This window comes from Oncorhynchus mykiss, chromosome 12 (assembly GCF_013265735.2).
Source record: "Oncorhynchus mykiss isolate Arlee chromosome 12, USDA_OmykA_1.1, whole genome shotgun sequence".
NCBI lineage: Eukaryota > Metazoa > Chordata > Actinopteri > Salmoniformes > Salmonidae > Oncorhynchus > Oncorhynchus mykiss.
In genome coordinates this window covers 81418278-81435278 of record NC_048576.1, presented here as the reverse complement: position 1 = coordinate 81435278, position 17001 = coordinate 81418278, and the positions used below count along the sequence as shown (strand labels likewise).

At 43.0% G+C, this 17001-nt stretch overlaps 2 protein-coding genes across 2 annotated transcripts; both read left to right on the top strand.

Annotated features, from left to right (window-relative positions):
* The first annotated feature begins 2881 nt into the window (after positions 1 to 2881).
* On the top strand, positions 2882 to 5110 carry LOC110538993 (G1/S-specific cyclin-D2). The gene is made up of 4 exons (XM_021625952.2): positions 2882 to 3392; positions 3507 to 3722; positions 3914 to 4234; positions 4495 to 5110. The coding sequence occupies exons 1-4, from the start codon at positions 3147 to 3149 to the stop codon at positions 4642 to 4644; spliced, it is 933 nt and encodes a 310-aa protein (XP_021481627.2). The 5' UTR covers positions 2882 to 3146; the 3' UTR covers positions 4645 to 5110.
* Positions 5111 to 5441: 331 nt separating this feature from the next.
* Positions 5442 to 16125, top strand: nucb1 (nucleobindin 1). The gene is made up of 13 exons (XM_021625520.2): positions 5442 to 5914; positions 6405 to 6537; positions 6622 to 6729; positions 7863 to 7995; positions 8079 to 8182; positions 12754 to 12939; positions 13057 to 13147; positions 13227 to 13285; positions 13377 to 13469; positions 13892 to 13981; positions 14061 to 14234; positions 14399 to 14513; positions 14634 to 16125. Exons 2-13 carry the CDS (start codon positions 6409 to 6411, stop codon positions 14720 to 14722), a joined length of 1371 nt encoding a protein of 456 aa, XP_021481195.2. The 5' UTR covers positions 5442 to 5914; positions 6405 to 6408; the 3' UTR covers positions 14723 to 16125.
* Positions 16126 to 17001: the final 876 nt, after the last annotated feature.

Genomic DNA, 17001 nt, shown 5'->3' with positions numbered 1-17001 from the left:
CTACCCTCCCAAACTATTCATCCTAACACTCCCATGAATTTTAATGTGTGACTGGTCCATGCCCTCTCCCTCATCTCAGTTCCATATGAAGTTTTAGACATGGTAATGCTAGTACGTATAAGAGAGAGATCGACATGCAAACAATGAAAGATTTACCGGAAACCTAAAATACAAGTATGTATTTGAGGTGCGGAAACTGTTGGGGTAACTGTTTGATTGTATTACTATTTATTGATTGCATTTTGTATTTTAATAATGGTATTTTATGTGTTCTGCAGCGCTCATTTGGAAAAGGACTGGATCTTAATGACTTCCTGTTGAAATAAAGGTTCATTCAAATATTGTCTTGTCAGATGGTCTGTGAGTTTTGATACTCTTGTTGTTTACACTGTAGTTATTGTTGTAAACTAATAAAATTAAGTGTAAAACACAGCTCATTTGCCAGAAATGTGTCAAAAGCACTTAGTTGGTTGACTTAGTTCTGAGTGATAAAGTGTTTATCAGTTCTGTAGGATGGTTTATGCAGTGTGTTAACTGAGTGAGCAGACCCCCTTCCCCTCCCCGTCAGCAGGTGTCTGTGAGGTGAAAAGGGATCTCTGTCCTCCACTGTCCCGGGCAATGAGGTGGAAAATGAGGGGCGGAGAAACACACCCCCCCCCCCTCTCAAGACCGACTGGGTCGTTCATGTCTCTCTGTCCCCCTCTCTCCCTCCTTCCCTCTCTGTCTCAGTTTGAATACAGCTGCAATGTATGAATTTAGCAGGGTACTTAAACAGGCGGGCGATCTGTCACTCTGTTTCTCTTCCCCACGCCCCTCTCTGCCCTCTCTCTCTTCTGACCTGACCTCTTCTGACTCCCACAGCCAAACTCACTCTGGCTCTCATTCAAACTCAATCTGTTTTCAGTGCTAATCCAATCCCTGTTTATGGATGTCTCTCTCAACAGCCATCATCCCCTCTAATTCTACAATGGTCCCAGTGTGTTGGGGTGATAATCTCTCTTGTTGTGATTGTGTTACCGCTTGGAGGGGTTTTTGTCTGGAGTGTTTGAGACCTCAGAGGAGATAAAGTCTGTGGTTTAAATCTCAAGTCCCAGATAAGTGTGCTCTTACTAAAGAAGAATGCCTTTTGCATTCTTCTTGGGGTTTTCCAGCAAATGTGCAGCCATGAATAACACACACACAGATGACTAATGATTAAGGGTGATGGATGAATATTTCAGCAATGAAATCTCTTGACTTCGAAGAGATTCAACAAAAGGACTCAGAAATGATGCTATGACTTTCCACACTAAATGTTAGTGAGAAACACAAAATACATTCCAGCTAAACATTTGCATAAAACAGATACTATTTTAAAAGAAAACAACTGTATTACAACATATCTATTTGAAGGTCTGATTATCGTGATTGATTTAAAGCGGCAATCAGCAGTTGAAACAATAAGTGACTCCCGCCCCTGTTTTGGTAAAAAGCTAAGGGATGGGGCTGTAGAAATGTAACAACTGTCAAATTCAAAGAAAGAGCTATGGATGCAAGGACTGACCATCCATGATATCAATATGATAGTTTTAACCATGTTTGTTTGCATTTACTTTGTTTACAACCATTGGGATAAAACAAGCTAATATTTTGGGTTCTGATGTGCAGATTTCCCCTTTAATCAAGTAAAAATACATAACCTTAATGTATGCTTTTGTCTTATGATATTTTAAGGCTGATTCAAGAGGTGTGTAATTGTTTCATTTTCAGTGCTTCCCAAATGTCTTTGTGAAACATAAGCCCTCGTGTGTCCCTTAAACCACCTGTAGTGACTCACTGTGTCAAATAGAATCTGAATTCACTACTTGTAAGTGTGACCCCATTGTGACCGTCAGGGGAGTCCCTGAGGAGCATGCGAGAGTGTGTCTGCTGTCCAGTGAATGTGTGAAGGGTGTGTGTGTGTGTCAGAGAGAGAGAGGACCCAGCAGAAGGCCAGGGGCTGGTGTCTGACACTGATTTGTAAAGGAGACAATACGGCTCATTGACCTGCCTGCTCTACTGTCTGTTGCTCATACCTCACCCTGTCCTCCCTAGTGGATTCACCCTTCTTTAAACAGGGGTACCAGATTGCCACAGGCCGGGGGGGGGGGTGGGGTGGGGGGTAATGGGGAGTAGAGAGTAGAGTGACGGGACACAGGTTGCTTTGACAATGAGATTCCTCAGAGAGTTCTGGGCACTAGAGAGAGAGTTTCATGCCAGAAGTTAGACATTTAGAGGCCGGAAATCTTTATACATAGATATTAGTTCGTAGCACAATAAATTCTGTGTAGCTACAAACAGGACAGGGCAAAAAGGTTTCTAAAATGATTTTGTAAAAATGCAACCATTCAACACAGCATAAACCCTCATGTTGCTTTTCCAATTAACTGCAATTATAATCTCTAATTTCTCTATACAGTTTATTTTATTTAATGGGAAAGAATTTGGAATTTTCAGTTTGAGAAGATATATTTCCATCTTTTCTCTTTCCCCTTTAATATTGTCAACAAACAACCTACTCCTCATGTTATCCATTCCCATTGTCAGAGTTTGGAGATGACCTTTTCTCTCCTCCCTTCTCTCCCTTTCTCCCCTTCTCTTTTTCACTTTTGGGGGCAAGCTGTTGCCCTGTCCCTGCGGGCCCCTCCCTCTCTTGTCTGCACCCTCTCTCCTCCCCTCCCTCTCTCTCCTTCTCTATTTTCTCACTCTCTCCACCTGTTGATGCCATTGTTGTACAGACAGCATTGTTGTATTTTTATTATTTTATGTCAGTCACTATGTTACCACCCTCTTTCTCTTTCATTCCCTCTTCACCACACCCTCTCTGTCACCCTCTTTCTCTGAGGGGTATAAAACCCAGCCAGAGGAGGTTCGGGCTAAGATTCACACCAGCACCACACAGGAACACACACATACAGAGGGGCGAGGAAATAAAAGGACATCCAACATAGCAGTGACAAGAAGAGGGTTCAATTGAGTTGGATTAGTTGCAGATTTTCAGCACACACATTGGTCCTACATTCTCTCTCCTTACACTGACAGAGTAACATTGACTTGTTGTATCCCACTTTCTGGACCGAGAGGAACACAAACCCACCTAGGTAGTTGTGCGTGGGCTGAGCTGAGGGATGTCTGTGTCTGTGTCTCTGTGGTGTGAGGAGGAAGTCCGAGGCCAGCAAGACCAGGGAGCCCAACAGGGCCAGGCCAGGGGCCATTCACAGCTCCGGGCCCCCTGGGACCCCAGTGTGTCTGGGCAGCGGATCATCCAGAGGCTGCTACAGGTGGAGGAGAGATATCTGCCCTCCGCCCTCTACGTCGCTCTCATCCAGAGAGAGCCGGAGCGCAGAGAGGAGCTCGCCAAGTGGGCTATGGAAGTATGAACTTTCATTCTCTGGATTCCATTTTCATCTCTTTTTTCCCCACATGAATGTCTTTGGTGTACTGTGATGAGGCACCAATTGATTCTCTCCTGTTGGTCTCTCTACTAGGTATGCTGTGAGCGTGGCTGTGACGAAACAGTGTTTCCCCTGTCTGTCTCTATGTTGGACCGCTTCCTGTCTGCCTCCCTGTCTCTCCCTGTCTCACCCTACTGCCTGGCTGCAGCCTGCATCCTCATCGCCTCCAAACTAACAGAGTGTGACACAATCTCTGCTGACTCTCTTTGTGCTGCAGCTGAGTACAGCTTCCTGCCCTCCAACATACGGGTAGGTCACCATTTTGATATTGAGGAGAGACACTTTCAAAACTCTGTATGTGACAATATGGGGGATTTGTGAATGCAAACCATCTCTGTATTATTATATGCATTGTATTCAGTGGGCTATATATACACTAAATGAAAATGTTTTTACACAGAAACACATGTATATTGATGTTCTTGCCCTTTCATCATAAGGAGATGGAACGTGTCATCCTTGCGACTCTTCGATGGGACGTTGCTGCGGTAACGGCTCAGGACTTCATTCCACATTTCCTTCCCCCTGTAGGAGAGAGGAAGGATGGAAAGACAGACACAGAGGAGTTATTCTCCACACTGCGTCGGCATAGTGACACCCTGGTTGCCATGTGTGTCTGCGATTACCGTTTCCTGGGAGCCCCTCCATCCCTGGTTGCTGCGGCAGCGCTGAACTCTGCGCTTCGGGGTTTGGGCAACAAGGGTCCAGGTCATCTGGGTCATATGAGTGCTACACTGGCAGAACTGTGTCAGACTGACCTGGTGAGTGCCTTGCAGTATCTCTAATATCTCTACATAAAATATCTCAACATATTGGTTGTATTACAGCCAGGAGCTGCAGTTCAACTCTATTCAATAGCAATGCTGAATGAAAGACTGATTTAGAGGTGAAAATGGGACTGGAAAGAAAGGACCACAGAACTAAGTGTTTGAGTTACAGATTGGTTGTGATATGGTTAGTGTGACTGGAAGGGTACTGGTTTTAATCCTAATCTGTGTTTATCTTTCTTCTTTGATGACAGATGGTGTTGCAGTGTTACAGTGAATTGATAGAAGCTGCCCTCAAACAACGGCTCAGAGGTGGACTCCAAGACAGTGCCATGGAGAAGGATGGAGAAATAGAGGATGAAAGAGCAGGCACTCCTACTGATATGAGAGAGATTGATTTCTAAACACTAAATTGTGTAAGGCAAAGTGCGAATCAATCAAAGTCCTGCATGTAGCTCATCAGTGAAACTGATATAAACTCTTTATGACCTCAAATGCTCTACAATTTATTATATTTTGAAATTACTTTAATTTAATATTGTTTATTTATTCATTGTGTTTCTTGTGCCATATTTATTATTTATTTCATGACTGTGAATGACTTGAATGACTGTCATGACTTTGTCATTATGTTGTTGATAGTATGTCCTTAGTCTATTATTTATCAATTTATTTATTATGTGCAGTTACATAATATTAATTTATTTCAATTCACCATTGTTTGTGTTTGTGACAAGGTAATTGATGAAATAATATACATAGCTATCTATTTTAATGAAATAAATACATACCTTTTACCTGTTAGAATTTGATATTTTATTTATTTTCTCTTTATATGTGATGTGTGTGATGGACAAACACCCTTCTGGAAATAAGACACCCTTACAATGTAAATTAAATACAATTTCACTTATTTATGTATTACCTTATTTAACTTCAAAACAATAACTGTACTTCGCATATGTGGGTGGTTTTCATAAGATAAGGAAGACGTAAAGGAAATGTACGTTTTTCTGTATTGGAACGAGACCAAAGATGATCTATTATATTGACACGACTGACCATTTTAACAACGGAAACATATGTCATCAATGATGGAAGGCAGGAGAAATCAGGTGAGACCATTTTAGCCAATGAGAGGGTAGATAAGCGTATGACCAACAGGCACAAGTTGTTTTTCTCTAAGTTGCCGGAATGCCACGTGAATCCACTTATATAAGTACATTTGTAACCGCCTAAACATTACAAAACTTATATTCGATTTCGACACCCTCCATGCAAAAAAGGGCTTATCTCACGCGGACATATTTTGGGCGCAGTAAATCCTCTCGCTTCGCCTCTTCCCCAATGACGAGACCACTGAACTACAGTTTATTAAGAACGGACGGGATGGAGACGCTGAGGTATAATAATGCCGCGTTCATGTGAAAGTCGGAACTAGGAAACTCGAAACTAGCAAACTCGGAAATGTACTAATTTCCTAGTTCCGAATAGTAGATGAACGCGTTATAAGAACGGACGGGACCCATACACAGTCGCTTCTTTTTGACGTAATTTTCAGCTGCGACGCAAAAATCTTTCTTTTTTTTTCATTTCGGAAAGATTTTGGTGAAGGAAGTAACGTTATCTGGCTAATACAACGGGCAAGAATTAGCCACCGATTAACAAGTAACGGTAAGCGAGAATCAATGTCACAACGAGTGTACATAATACTACATTTGGCCTGTTGGCGTTGCCATATGTTTTCTAGAGGGTTTCGCACATTTAATATGAATGGGGGATGCAAGATGGGTGGAAGCCTCTCTCTCTCGTCCGTAGCTAGCTAGCTTGCTGTTCTTCAGAGGGCGGTAGTGTCTTTGTTGCGTGTTGTTGCGCTTTCTACTGAAAAGCTGTATATTGTCACGCGAAATCAGAGCGTAGACCTTTCATTCAGCGAGGTTTCGCGTTAGCCCACAGTGCGTCACTAGCCCACAGTATCTGATGGTCAGTCTGCCAGTTCCCATATAATGTCCATGCAACAGGATACGCCTCCTGTGATGTGCCTCTGTCTGTCAGATGTCAGCCGTCAAACATCATTCAGTTGGTGTTCAGTACCAAATGACAGATAGCTGAATGTCTGAATATATAATTGACATAGACAGATCATATATGTTCATACTTGCAGGAGGATGAACCTGGATCCTGGCTGGCTGCTGCTCCTATCCATGTTTCTGGAGGTTTGGTCAGTGCCCCTCGACCGCAATGCAACCCCCCAGGAAGCACAGCCTCCTCAGGAGGACAAACAGGAGGATAATGTGGTACGCCTTTGTTGTCTGTCTGTGTGTGTGTTGTCTGTGTGTGTATCCATGTGTGATGTGTGTGTGGTTGCCTGTCCGTTGCAGGACACAGGCCTATACTATGACCGATATCTGAGAGAGGTGATTGAGGTGCTGGAGACAGATCCCCACTTCAGAGAGAAACTCCAGACTGCCAACACAGAGGACATCAAGGTCTGTCTCTCGCTCTCTCTCTTTCTCTCTCTTGTCTTATATTTTCTGACCTTAGTAGTTTTTCGAAGTATTAACTCACTATTAGTATTAACCCCTCACCTCCTTGTGTAGTAACCTATGATGTTGCACAAGTAATCTATATTAGGGCTTGGCACGGGTTATTTGAATATCTGAATGGACGTTAGTATTCGATGACTTAATGGTCTATTTTAACAATGAAAATGCTTGGTCTAAAATGTCATAAAAGTATCTATGTGACATTGCTACATAGCCTACAAGGATAGACCATTACATTAAACATTTTAATAACACAACAGTTTTATGACAGTTTTTATGAGTGCGGCCCATAAAAAAGATGCCCCGGTAGCCTTCACACGTGTAGCTTGTTGTTATTGTTGGTCAATCAAAGTGGTGTTACAGTCGGAGGCTCAATGTGTAGCAAAGGAAGTGGGAGATTTCTAATCGATGCAAAATATAATAAAAATTAGGGAATTAAGTTGGCTAAATGAGAAGGAGTAGGCTACAGTGATCAACCAACCGGTAGGCTGTTGTTTCATATGAATGGAGTTGTTGTGGACAATTACGAGGTGTGCCTCAATTAGCCTTTCTACTTTAGCTAGCTAGCTGACTAACTTACCTAGCTACTGTAGCCAGCTAGCTTCTTTACAATGATTTGGTTCAGTCAAGACCGGTACTACCAGATGGTATGATAGATAACTTGTTGCTGCCATAGGTTTTCTAACTAGCACGAGTCGGTTTGTCTACTTTTTCTCTCTCCCTCTGTGCCACACACACTGGCCCCTGCTCCTCTCTCACACCTCACTTACCCTTCTGCTGAAACGCGTAGGGTACCGTTTTCTTTAAAAAATGTATTTCTACAATCCAGATATCTGAAAAAATATCATATTTGTATAGTGAAATAATTTCAAATGCCCATCCCTAATCTATAGTGTATATACTGTATGTCGAGTATGTGTAAATTCTTTGTCTATACATTCTGTCTGTATTCTGTCTATGTTCTGTTTATTGTGGCAGCATCAAGTCACTGGGTCAAGTTCCTGGTACATGTACAGTAAATGTCCTGGCGAATAAAGGTGAATCTATGTGTCTGACTGACTGTCCATCTTCTTCAGAATGGTCGTCTCAGTAAGGAGCTGGACCTTGTGGGGCACCATGTTAGAACTCGTCTGGATGAGCTGAAGAGACAGGAGGTGTCTCGCCTCAGGATGCTGCTCAAAGCCAAACTGGACAGCACCAACACACAGAGTGAGGGTTTCTAAAGGCCTGGAAGACCAAGATTATATATGTTTTCTCAGTCACTTGTTAAAACCCCTCTGTTTATCCCCAAGGTTTACAGATGGACCATGCCTCTCTGTTGAAGCAGTTTGAACACCTGGATCCACACAATCAGAACACCTTTGAGGCCAAAGACCTTGAGCTGCTCATCTCAACGGTAATGCAGTGAGCATAGAGTCCAGGGCCTGTATGTGTATTCATAGAACATCTAAGAGTAGGTGCAGATCTAGGATCAGTTTAGCCTTTTCAAATCAAATTTTATTGGTACAAATACACATATTTATTGTGTACACACACACATATTTATCAGATGTTATTGCGGGTGTAGCGAAATGCTTGTGTTCCTAGCTCCAACAGTGCAATAGTATCTAACAACACACAACAATACACACAAATCTAAAAGTAAAAGAAGGGAATGAAGAAATATATAAATATTAGGACGAGCAATGTCGGAGTGGCATTGACTAAAATACCATAGAATAGAATACAGTATATACATATGAGATGAGTAAAGCAGTATGTAAACATTATTAAAGTGACCAGTGTTCCATTATTAGAGTGGCCAGTGATTCCATGTCTATGTATATAGGGCAGCAGCCTCTGAGGTGCAGGGTTGAATAACCGGGTGGTAGCTGGCTAGTGATGGCTATTTAACAGTCTGATAGCCTTGAGATAGAAGTCTCTCAGTCCCAGCTTTGATGTACCTGTACTGACCCCGCCTTCTGGATGATAGCAGGGTGAACAGGCAGTGGCTCGGGTGGTTGATGTCCTTTTTGGCCTTCCTGTGACATCGGGTGCTGTAGGTGTCCTGGAGGGCAGGAAGTGTGCCCCCGGTGATGCGTTGTGCAGACTGCACCACCCTTTGAAGAGCCCTGCGATTGCGGGTGGAGAAGTTGCCATACCAGGGGGCGAAACAGCCCGACAGGATGCTCTCAATTGTCCGTCTGTAAAAGTTTGAGTGTCTTGGGGGCCAAGCCGAATTTCTTCAGCTTCCTGAGGTTGAAGAGCAGTTGTTGCTCCTTCTTCACCACACTGGTGGATCATTTCAGATTGTCAGTGATGTGTTCGCCGAGGAACTTGAGGGTACTATGGTGTTGAAAGCATTCTTCTGTAGGTATTCCTCGTGTCCAGATGGGATAGGGCAGTGCGATGGCGATTGCATTGTCTGTGGATCTATTGGGGCGGTATGTCAATTGAAGTGGGTCTAGGGTGTCAGGTAGCGGTGATATGATCCTTAACTAGCCTCTCAAAGCACTTCATGATGACAGAAGTGAATGCTACGGGGAAATAGTCATTTAGTTCAGTTACCTTTGCTTTCTTGGGTACAGGAACAATGGTGGACATCTTGAAGGAAGTGGGGTCAGCAGACTGGGATAGGGAGAGATGGAATATGTCTGTAAACACTCCAGACAGCTGGTCTGCACTTGCTCTGAGGACACTTCTAGGGATGCCTTCTGGGCTGGCATTCTTGCGAGGGTTACCACGCTTAAATGTCTTACTCACATCAGCCACAGAGAATGAGAGCCCACAGTCCTTGAAATCCGGTCGTGTTGGTGGCATTGTTATCCTCAAAGCGGACAAAGAAGGTGTTTAGTTTGTCCGGGAGCAAGACGTCGGTATCCGCGACGTGGCTGGTTTTCCCTTTGTAATCTGTGATTGTCTGTAGACCCTGCCACATACGTCTCGTGTCTGAGCCATTGAATTGTGACTCCACTTTGTCTCTGTACTGACGTTTTGCCTGTTTGATTGCCTTACTGAGAAAATAACTACACTGTTTGTATTCGACTATATTCCCAGCCACCTTGCCATGGTTAAATGCAGTGGTTCGCGCTTTCAGTTTTGTGCGACTGCTGCCATCTATCCACGGTTTCTGGTTTGGGTAGGTTTTAATAGTCAGTGGGAATAACATCCTCTATACACTTCCTGTTGAATTCAGTCACTGTGTCTTTGTATACGTCAATGTTATTCTGAGGTTAGCCAGAACATATCCCAGTCCGCTTGATCAAAACAATCTTGAAGCATGGATTCCGATTGGTCAGACCAGCGTTGACTAGACCTTAGCATGGGTACTTCCTGTTTGAGTTTCTGCCTATAGGAAGGGAGGAGCAAAATGCAGTCGTGATCTTATTTGCCGAAGGGAGGGTGGGGGAGGGCCTTGTAGGCATTTCGAAAGAGTTGCAGTGGTCGAGTGTTTTATCAGAGCGAGTACGACAGTCAATGTCTTGATAGAACTTCAGTAGCGTTTTCCTCAAATTTGCTTTGTTAAAATCCCCAGCTACAATAAATGTAGTCTCAGGATATGTGGTTTCCAGTTTGCATAAAGTCCAGTGTAGTTCCTTGAGAACTGTCGTGGTATTGGCTTGAGGGGGAATATACATGGCTGTCACTGGAACCGGAGAGAATTCTCTTGGGAGGTAATACGGTCGGCATTTGAATTTGAAGTATTCTAGGTCGGGTGAACAAAAGCACTTGAGTTCCTGTATGTTATCACAATCACTCCATGAGTAGTTAATCATGAAACATACACCACCGCCCTTCTTCCCTGGGAGTTCTTTATTCCTGTCTGCGCAATGTACTGAGAACCCAGCTGGCTGTATGGACGGGGACAGTATATCCCGAGAGAGCCATGATTCCCTGAAACAGAGTATGTTACAGTCCCTGATGACTCTCTGGAGGGGGATCCTTGCCCTGAGCTCATCTACTTTATTGTCCAGAGACTGAATATTAGCGAGTAATATACTTGGAAGCGGTGGAGGGTGTGCAAGCCTCCTGAGTATTCGGGAAAGTCGTATTCCTGGTCGTAATGCTGGTGAGTTACCGCCGCTCTGATTTCCAAAAGTTATTTCCGGCTGTATGTAATAACACAAAAAATGTTCTGGGCTAATAATGTAAGAAATAACACAAAAAAAACTAAATACGGCAAAGTTGCTTAAGCGCTAGAAGCAGATCTGCCAAGTTTGCCATCTTTTATCATAATTAATGCGATTATATTGGCTGCTAATCCTAGATCAGTATTCCTACTCCAGAATGCATTATGAATACGGGCCCTGATTCTTATCTACTTGTATCATAACACTGGTGTTGATGTACTTCTTTATCCCTTCGTCCTTGTCCTCTGCCTCCCTGCTAGGCCAATGTACTTCAGTATCCCCCTCATCCTTGTCCTCTGCCTCCCTGCTAGGCCGATGTACATCAGTTTCCCCCTTGTCCTCTGTCTCCCTGCTAGGCCAATGTACAGTACCAGTCAAAAGTTTGGACACACTTACTCATTCAATGGTTTTTCTTTATTTTCTACTATTTTCTACATTGTAGAATAACAGCGAAGACATCAAGACTATGAAATAGCACATATGGAATCATGTAGTCACCAAAAAACTGTTAAACAAATCAAAATATTTTAGATTTTAGATTCTTCAATGTAGCCACCCTTTTTCTTGATGACAGCTTTGCACACTCTTGGCATTCACTCAACCAGCTTCATGAGGAATGGTTTTCCAACAGTCTTGAAGGAGTTCCCACATATGCTGAGCATTTGTTGGCTGCTTTCCCTTCACTCTATGGTCCAACTCATCCCAAACCATCTCAATTGGGTTGAGGTCGGGTGATTGTGGAGGCCAGGTAATCTGATGCAGCATTCCATCACTCCTTCTTGGTCAAATAGCCCTTACACAGCCTGGAGGTGTGTTTCGGGTCATTGTCCTGTTGAGAAACAAATGATAGTCCCAATAAGCGCAGACCAAATGGGAGGGCGTATCGCTGCAGAATGCTGTGCTAGCCATGCTGGTTAAGTGTGCCTTGAATTCTAAATAAATCACAGACTGTGTCACCAGCAATGCACCATCACACCACCTCCTCCATGCTTCACAGTGGGAACCACACATGCGGAGATCTTCTGTTCACCTACTCTGGGTCTCACAAAGACATGGCGGTTGGAACCAAAAATCTACAATTTGGACTCATCAGACCAAAGGACAGATTTCCACCGGTCTAAAGTCCATTGCTCATGTTTCTTGGCCCAAGCAAGTCTCTTCTTTTTGGTGTCCTTTGGTAGTGGTTTCTTTGCAGCAATTCGACCATTTATGCCTAATTCACGCAGTCTCCTCTGAACAGTTGATGTTGATGTGTCTGTTACTTGAACTCTGTGAAGCATTTATTTGGGCTGCAATCTGAGGTGCAGTTAATGCTAATTAATTTATCCTCTGCAGCAGAGGTAACTCTGGGTCTTCCTTTCCTGTGGCGGTCCTCATGAGAGCCAGTTTCATCATAGTAGTACTTGGTTTTTCCGACTGCACTTGAAGAAACGTTCATAGTTCTTGAAATGTTCCAGATTGACTGACCTTAATGTCTTAAGGTAATGATGGACTGTTGTTTTCTCTTTGCTCAAATGCATTAAGAAAGAAAGAAATTCCTCAAATTAACTTTTAAGAAGGCACACCAGTTAATTTAAATGCATTCCAGGTGACTACCTCATGAAGCTGGTTGAGAGAATGCCTTTGAGTGTGCAAAGCTGTCATCAAGGCAAAGGGTGGCTACTTTGAAAAATCTCATACATTTTGATTTGTTTATCACTTTGTGGTTACTACATGATTCCATATGTGTTATTTCATAGTTTGTCTTCACTATTATTGTACATTGTAGAAATAAATTAAGGAGTAGGTGTATCCAAAATTTTGATTGGTACTGTACATGAGTATCTCCCTCATCCTTGTCCTCTTGTCTCCCTGCTAGGCCACCAAAGACCTAGAGAACTACGATGCAGAGAGACATGATGAGTTCAAACGCTATGAGATGCTGAAGGAGCACGAGAGACGGGAGTACCTCAAGGGTCTGGACCAGGAGAAGCGAGAGAAGGAGGAGAAGAGGATGGAGGAGCTGAAGGATAAACACCGCAAGCACCCCAAGGTCAACGCTCCGGTGAGAGAGAAAGACGGAGAGAGCGAGTAAGATGGAGGGAATGCTTTTTGTATGCGAGACCAGTAGAATGGAATCTCTCTCTTTTCTCTCTCCCTCTCTTTTCTATCTCTCCATCAGGGCAGTGTAGCTCAACTTCGTGAGGTATGGGAGGAGACTGATGGACTGGACCCAACAGAGTTTAACCCAAAGACCTTCTTCAAACTGCATGGTCAGTTAAGCTGCACTCTACTATTACATGATGATGACGTTTGTATGTGTTCAAATAATGTTTATTTTCCTCCCGGTAGATGCGAATGGAGATGGTGTTTTAGATGAGCAGGAACTAGAGGCCCTCTTTGCCAAAGAGGTAACGCACATTCCCCTCACGTGTGTGTGTGTGTGTCCGTCCGTCCGTCCGTGTGGTATAGTAACAGCTCTCTCCTGCCCTCTACCACCAGCTGGAGAAGGTCTACGACCCAAAGAATGAGGAGGATGATATGATGGAGATGGAGGAAGAGAGGCTAAGGATGAGGGAGCATGTCATGAAGAACGTTAGTATTGTTTGGATTTCTGTCCTCTGTTTTAACCCTCCATTCCTGTTTTTCCTTGTTTCTGTGTCTTTGTCCCTCTCTCCTCTCTCTCTCTGTTCACCTCTCGTCCTTTCACTGTCTGTCTGTTCACATCTAATCTGTTCACTGTCTGTCTGTTCACCTCTCATCCGTTCACCTCATCCGTTCACCTCTCATTCGTTCACTGTCTGTCTGTTCACCTCTAATCCGTTCACTGTCTGTCTGTTCACCTCTCATCCGTTCACCTCTCATCCGTTCACTCTCTGTCTGTTCACCTCTCATCTGTTCACTGTCTGTCTGTTCACCTCTCATCCGTTCACCTCTCATCCGTTCACTGTCTGTCTGTTCACCTCTCATCCGTTCACTCTCGGTCTGTTATTTATTACTTTTTTCTGTTTTGACAGGTGGACATCAATCAAGATCGACTTGTCAGCCTGGAAGAGTTCCTTAAATCAACAGACAAGAAAGAGTTCAATAACCCTAAAGAATGGGATGTAAGTGAGTGAGGGACGTTGGGTCGTTTTATAGTTTGTGTTTTGAGTCATGTCAGACTCGTCTTCCCCATCCCTCCAGACTTTAGATGACACCAAGCCGGTGTTTACAGAGGCTGAGCTCCAGCGGTTTGAGGCGGAGCTGCAGACCAAGGAGGAGGAGCTCGGTAAGAGGGCGGAGTCTCTTCGTCAGGAGCAGGATCTGCTGAAGGAGAGGGGCAAGGCCCTGGAGGCCCAGAGACGAGAGTACCAACAGGTAGACAACCACCACTTACTCTGCACAGTGGTATGGAGGATAGCCATACTATGAACAGCCAAATACTGCAGAATAAGCCATACTGTCACTATAGCGATTATATCTTCAATGAAATATAAAACTATGAGTAGCCATATGATGAAATGTTTGTCTGATTCTGTCAGGCAGTACTAGAGATGTCTCAGAGGAAGGAGAAACAGGCAGTGGAGGGGCAGCCTCCTACGGGTCCTAACGGAGAACTACAGTTCCACCAAGAGATGCAGAAACTGGAAGATCAAGGTAAACGGGATAGACAAGATAAAAAGGGCGGGGATGGAGTGAGTTGGGGACATTTTTGCTTTTGTCTCCTCTGAGGGGTTCTTTCAGTAATGGAATGTTCTCTCTGGCGCTCTCATTCAGGTGCTAAAGCTCCTGTTGAACAAGAAGTCCAAGAGGCCCAGAATAACCTGCCTGCAGAACCACCACAGAACCTGCCCATACACACCTAATGCAGCACCCTGATACATATAGGGTTGCAATGGGAGGGTATATTACTGGAAACTTTCTAAGTTTACCAGTAAACTACCAGAATTTTTGTAACTTTCAAGGAATATATGGAATTTTATCAGATGACATCTAGTGTCTTTTTTTGGTACTTCAGATTATCACAGGTGTTTGTGAGCATGGTTACATGCGCACCATAATTTGATTTTGTTTAAAACATTTACATGCTTTGCAAGAAGAACGATTTCCCTAATAATCCTGTTTACGTCTGAAATCAGGCTACTGATGGGACTTCAGATAAATTCCAAAAATCAGCCATCTAAAAAAATGTTCGACCACATTGGCCAAACTTTTTTGCAAAACCTTTTTGATTCTGAGTTGGGACATATAAAGTTTGTATGTGAAAACAATTTCTAATATGCATACTTTTGTTTTTCCAAATTCACGCATAAGAGGGAGTTTTGCGCTACTGGTGCTGGGCGCAAATCAAATACACAGCTCGAATGCAGTAATTTGAAAGATTGCCTAGAAAACCAGGTGTTTTAATCGGTGGATGCTTACTTAGATTTTGACCGTACGCCGATTCAAGATAAGCAGAGTAAGGTGTTCACATGACTATTTCCATACCTGGCCTACTGCCATAATCAGTTTAATATCAAATTATTAGTGTGCATGTAAACATACTCATGAATTATCTCTGGCCCTCTGTGTGGCCTTATCAGAAATAAAATCTATACAATAATTCAATGAGATGACAAAGCTGTAAAAGATCCTAAATATAAACCATCAACGTAGTGAATGTCATTGATGTTTAATATGAGAGTTTCAGAATAAAATACCCTTTGTTTATTTTACACACTTTTTTTATTTTACTATTTCAATATGTCTTTGTTGTAAATATTTGGGGGTCAAACTGGTGGCAGTTGTGAAAAAATACAATAGTTTGTGGAGTGAATTGAAAACAATGCAATTGTTGATTAGATGCTTTTCCAAAATTATTTAGGTTATTTTTCTCTTGAACCATATAGTCTATCCACTAGAAACTCATGGACATTATGGTCACAGATGTAAAAAATGTTTATACTATATATGAATAACATTTTTTTAGTTCAAGTATAAATCATCAAAGTTACCATAGATTACCTGTTATTTACCAAAATTACAGAGGATTCCAGTAACTTTGGTAAAATAGTGGTAGCTGTGCAACCCTAAATACACACACGCTCTCGCAGGAACACATCTCTTTCACTGACACACATATCCAGATAGGTACAGCAGATGACATCATACAGCACAAGCGCACAACCCCAGTCAGTCAAGCACATCGTATCGTCCCCTGGCACAGTCCCGGTGTTCACCTATCTCTGTGGTTTACATTTGATCTCAATAAATTATTCAACTCACTGGACCTAGCCTTCTTCATTTTTAAATTCTCTGTCTATAGATATTCTGCCCTTATGTTGTCTGTGTGTTGTATACCTAGCTTACTATTTCCACTGTTTTCCCCCAAATGTCAAATTTCTGATTTGTGACTGCTAACCCTTTCCCAGATGAGGTACATTGTTTGAATATTTAATTCCCAATCCCTTCTGCCTTCACACTCCTCTAGTTGACCTTTGACCTCTCCTGCCAATAACTAATTTGTCTATTGGTCACTGGGATCTTGCATGCTTCTGTACATTGTTGTTATTCCAGCCTTGTCCTTTCTGTCATCACCCTTCTTATTTTAAATGTATTTTAAACATTGTTGTAGTAATGAATCCCTTCAGTGTCTCTCTACTGTGCTCTCTCTTTTCCTCTGCTGTTGTCCAGTGGTATGGTTTCCTGGGGAGTATGTGCTGATCGTTGTTCTCTCCCATGGAATGGGTCCCCTGGCACACAGTGCATTCCTACCCTGCATTCCACTCACCCCCTGACCCCCGGTGACCTCAATGATGACCTCACTGCCCCTTCTTTCTGGGTGGCGATGCAGCTGTTAGCTGTCAATCACTCCGCTGCTGGTGATGTCACTGCTCAGGGAAGGACATATCTGTGTGTTTAGCAACATCTGCACTCATTTTTCTTCAAAATGTTTAATTTTTTATTCTCAGTCTGGTAGTAGGTGAGACAAGTATGTGACAAAATGAAGGAGAGACAGCTGGATGTAATCTCAAGTTATGAGCAACATAAGTTCTATATGTGACCATTTTGAACATCTATATGGTTGGAAAACATGCAGTACCAGAGCAGCACAGCAGATGATGGTAGACACTGATCAAACTGAGTGTCCCTCACACAGATTTAT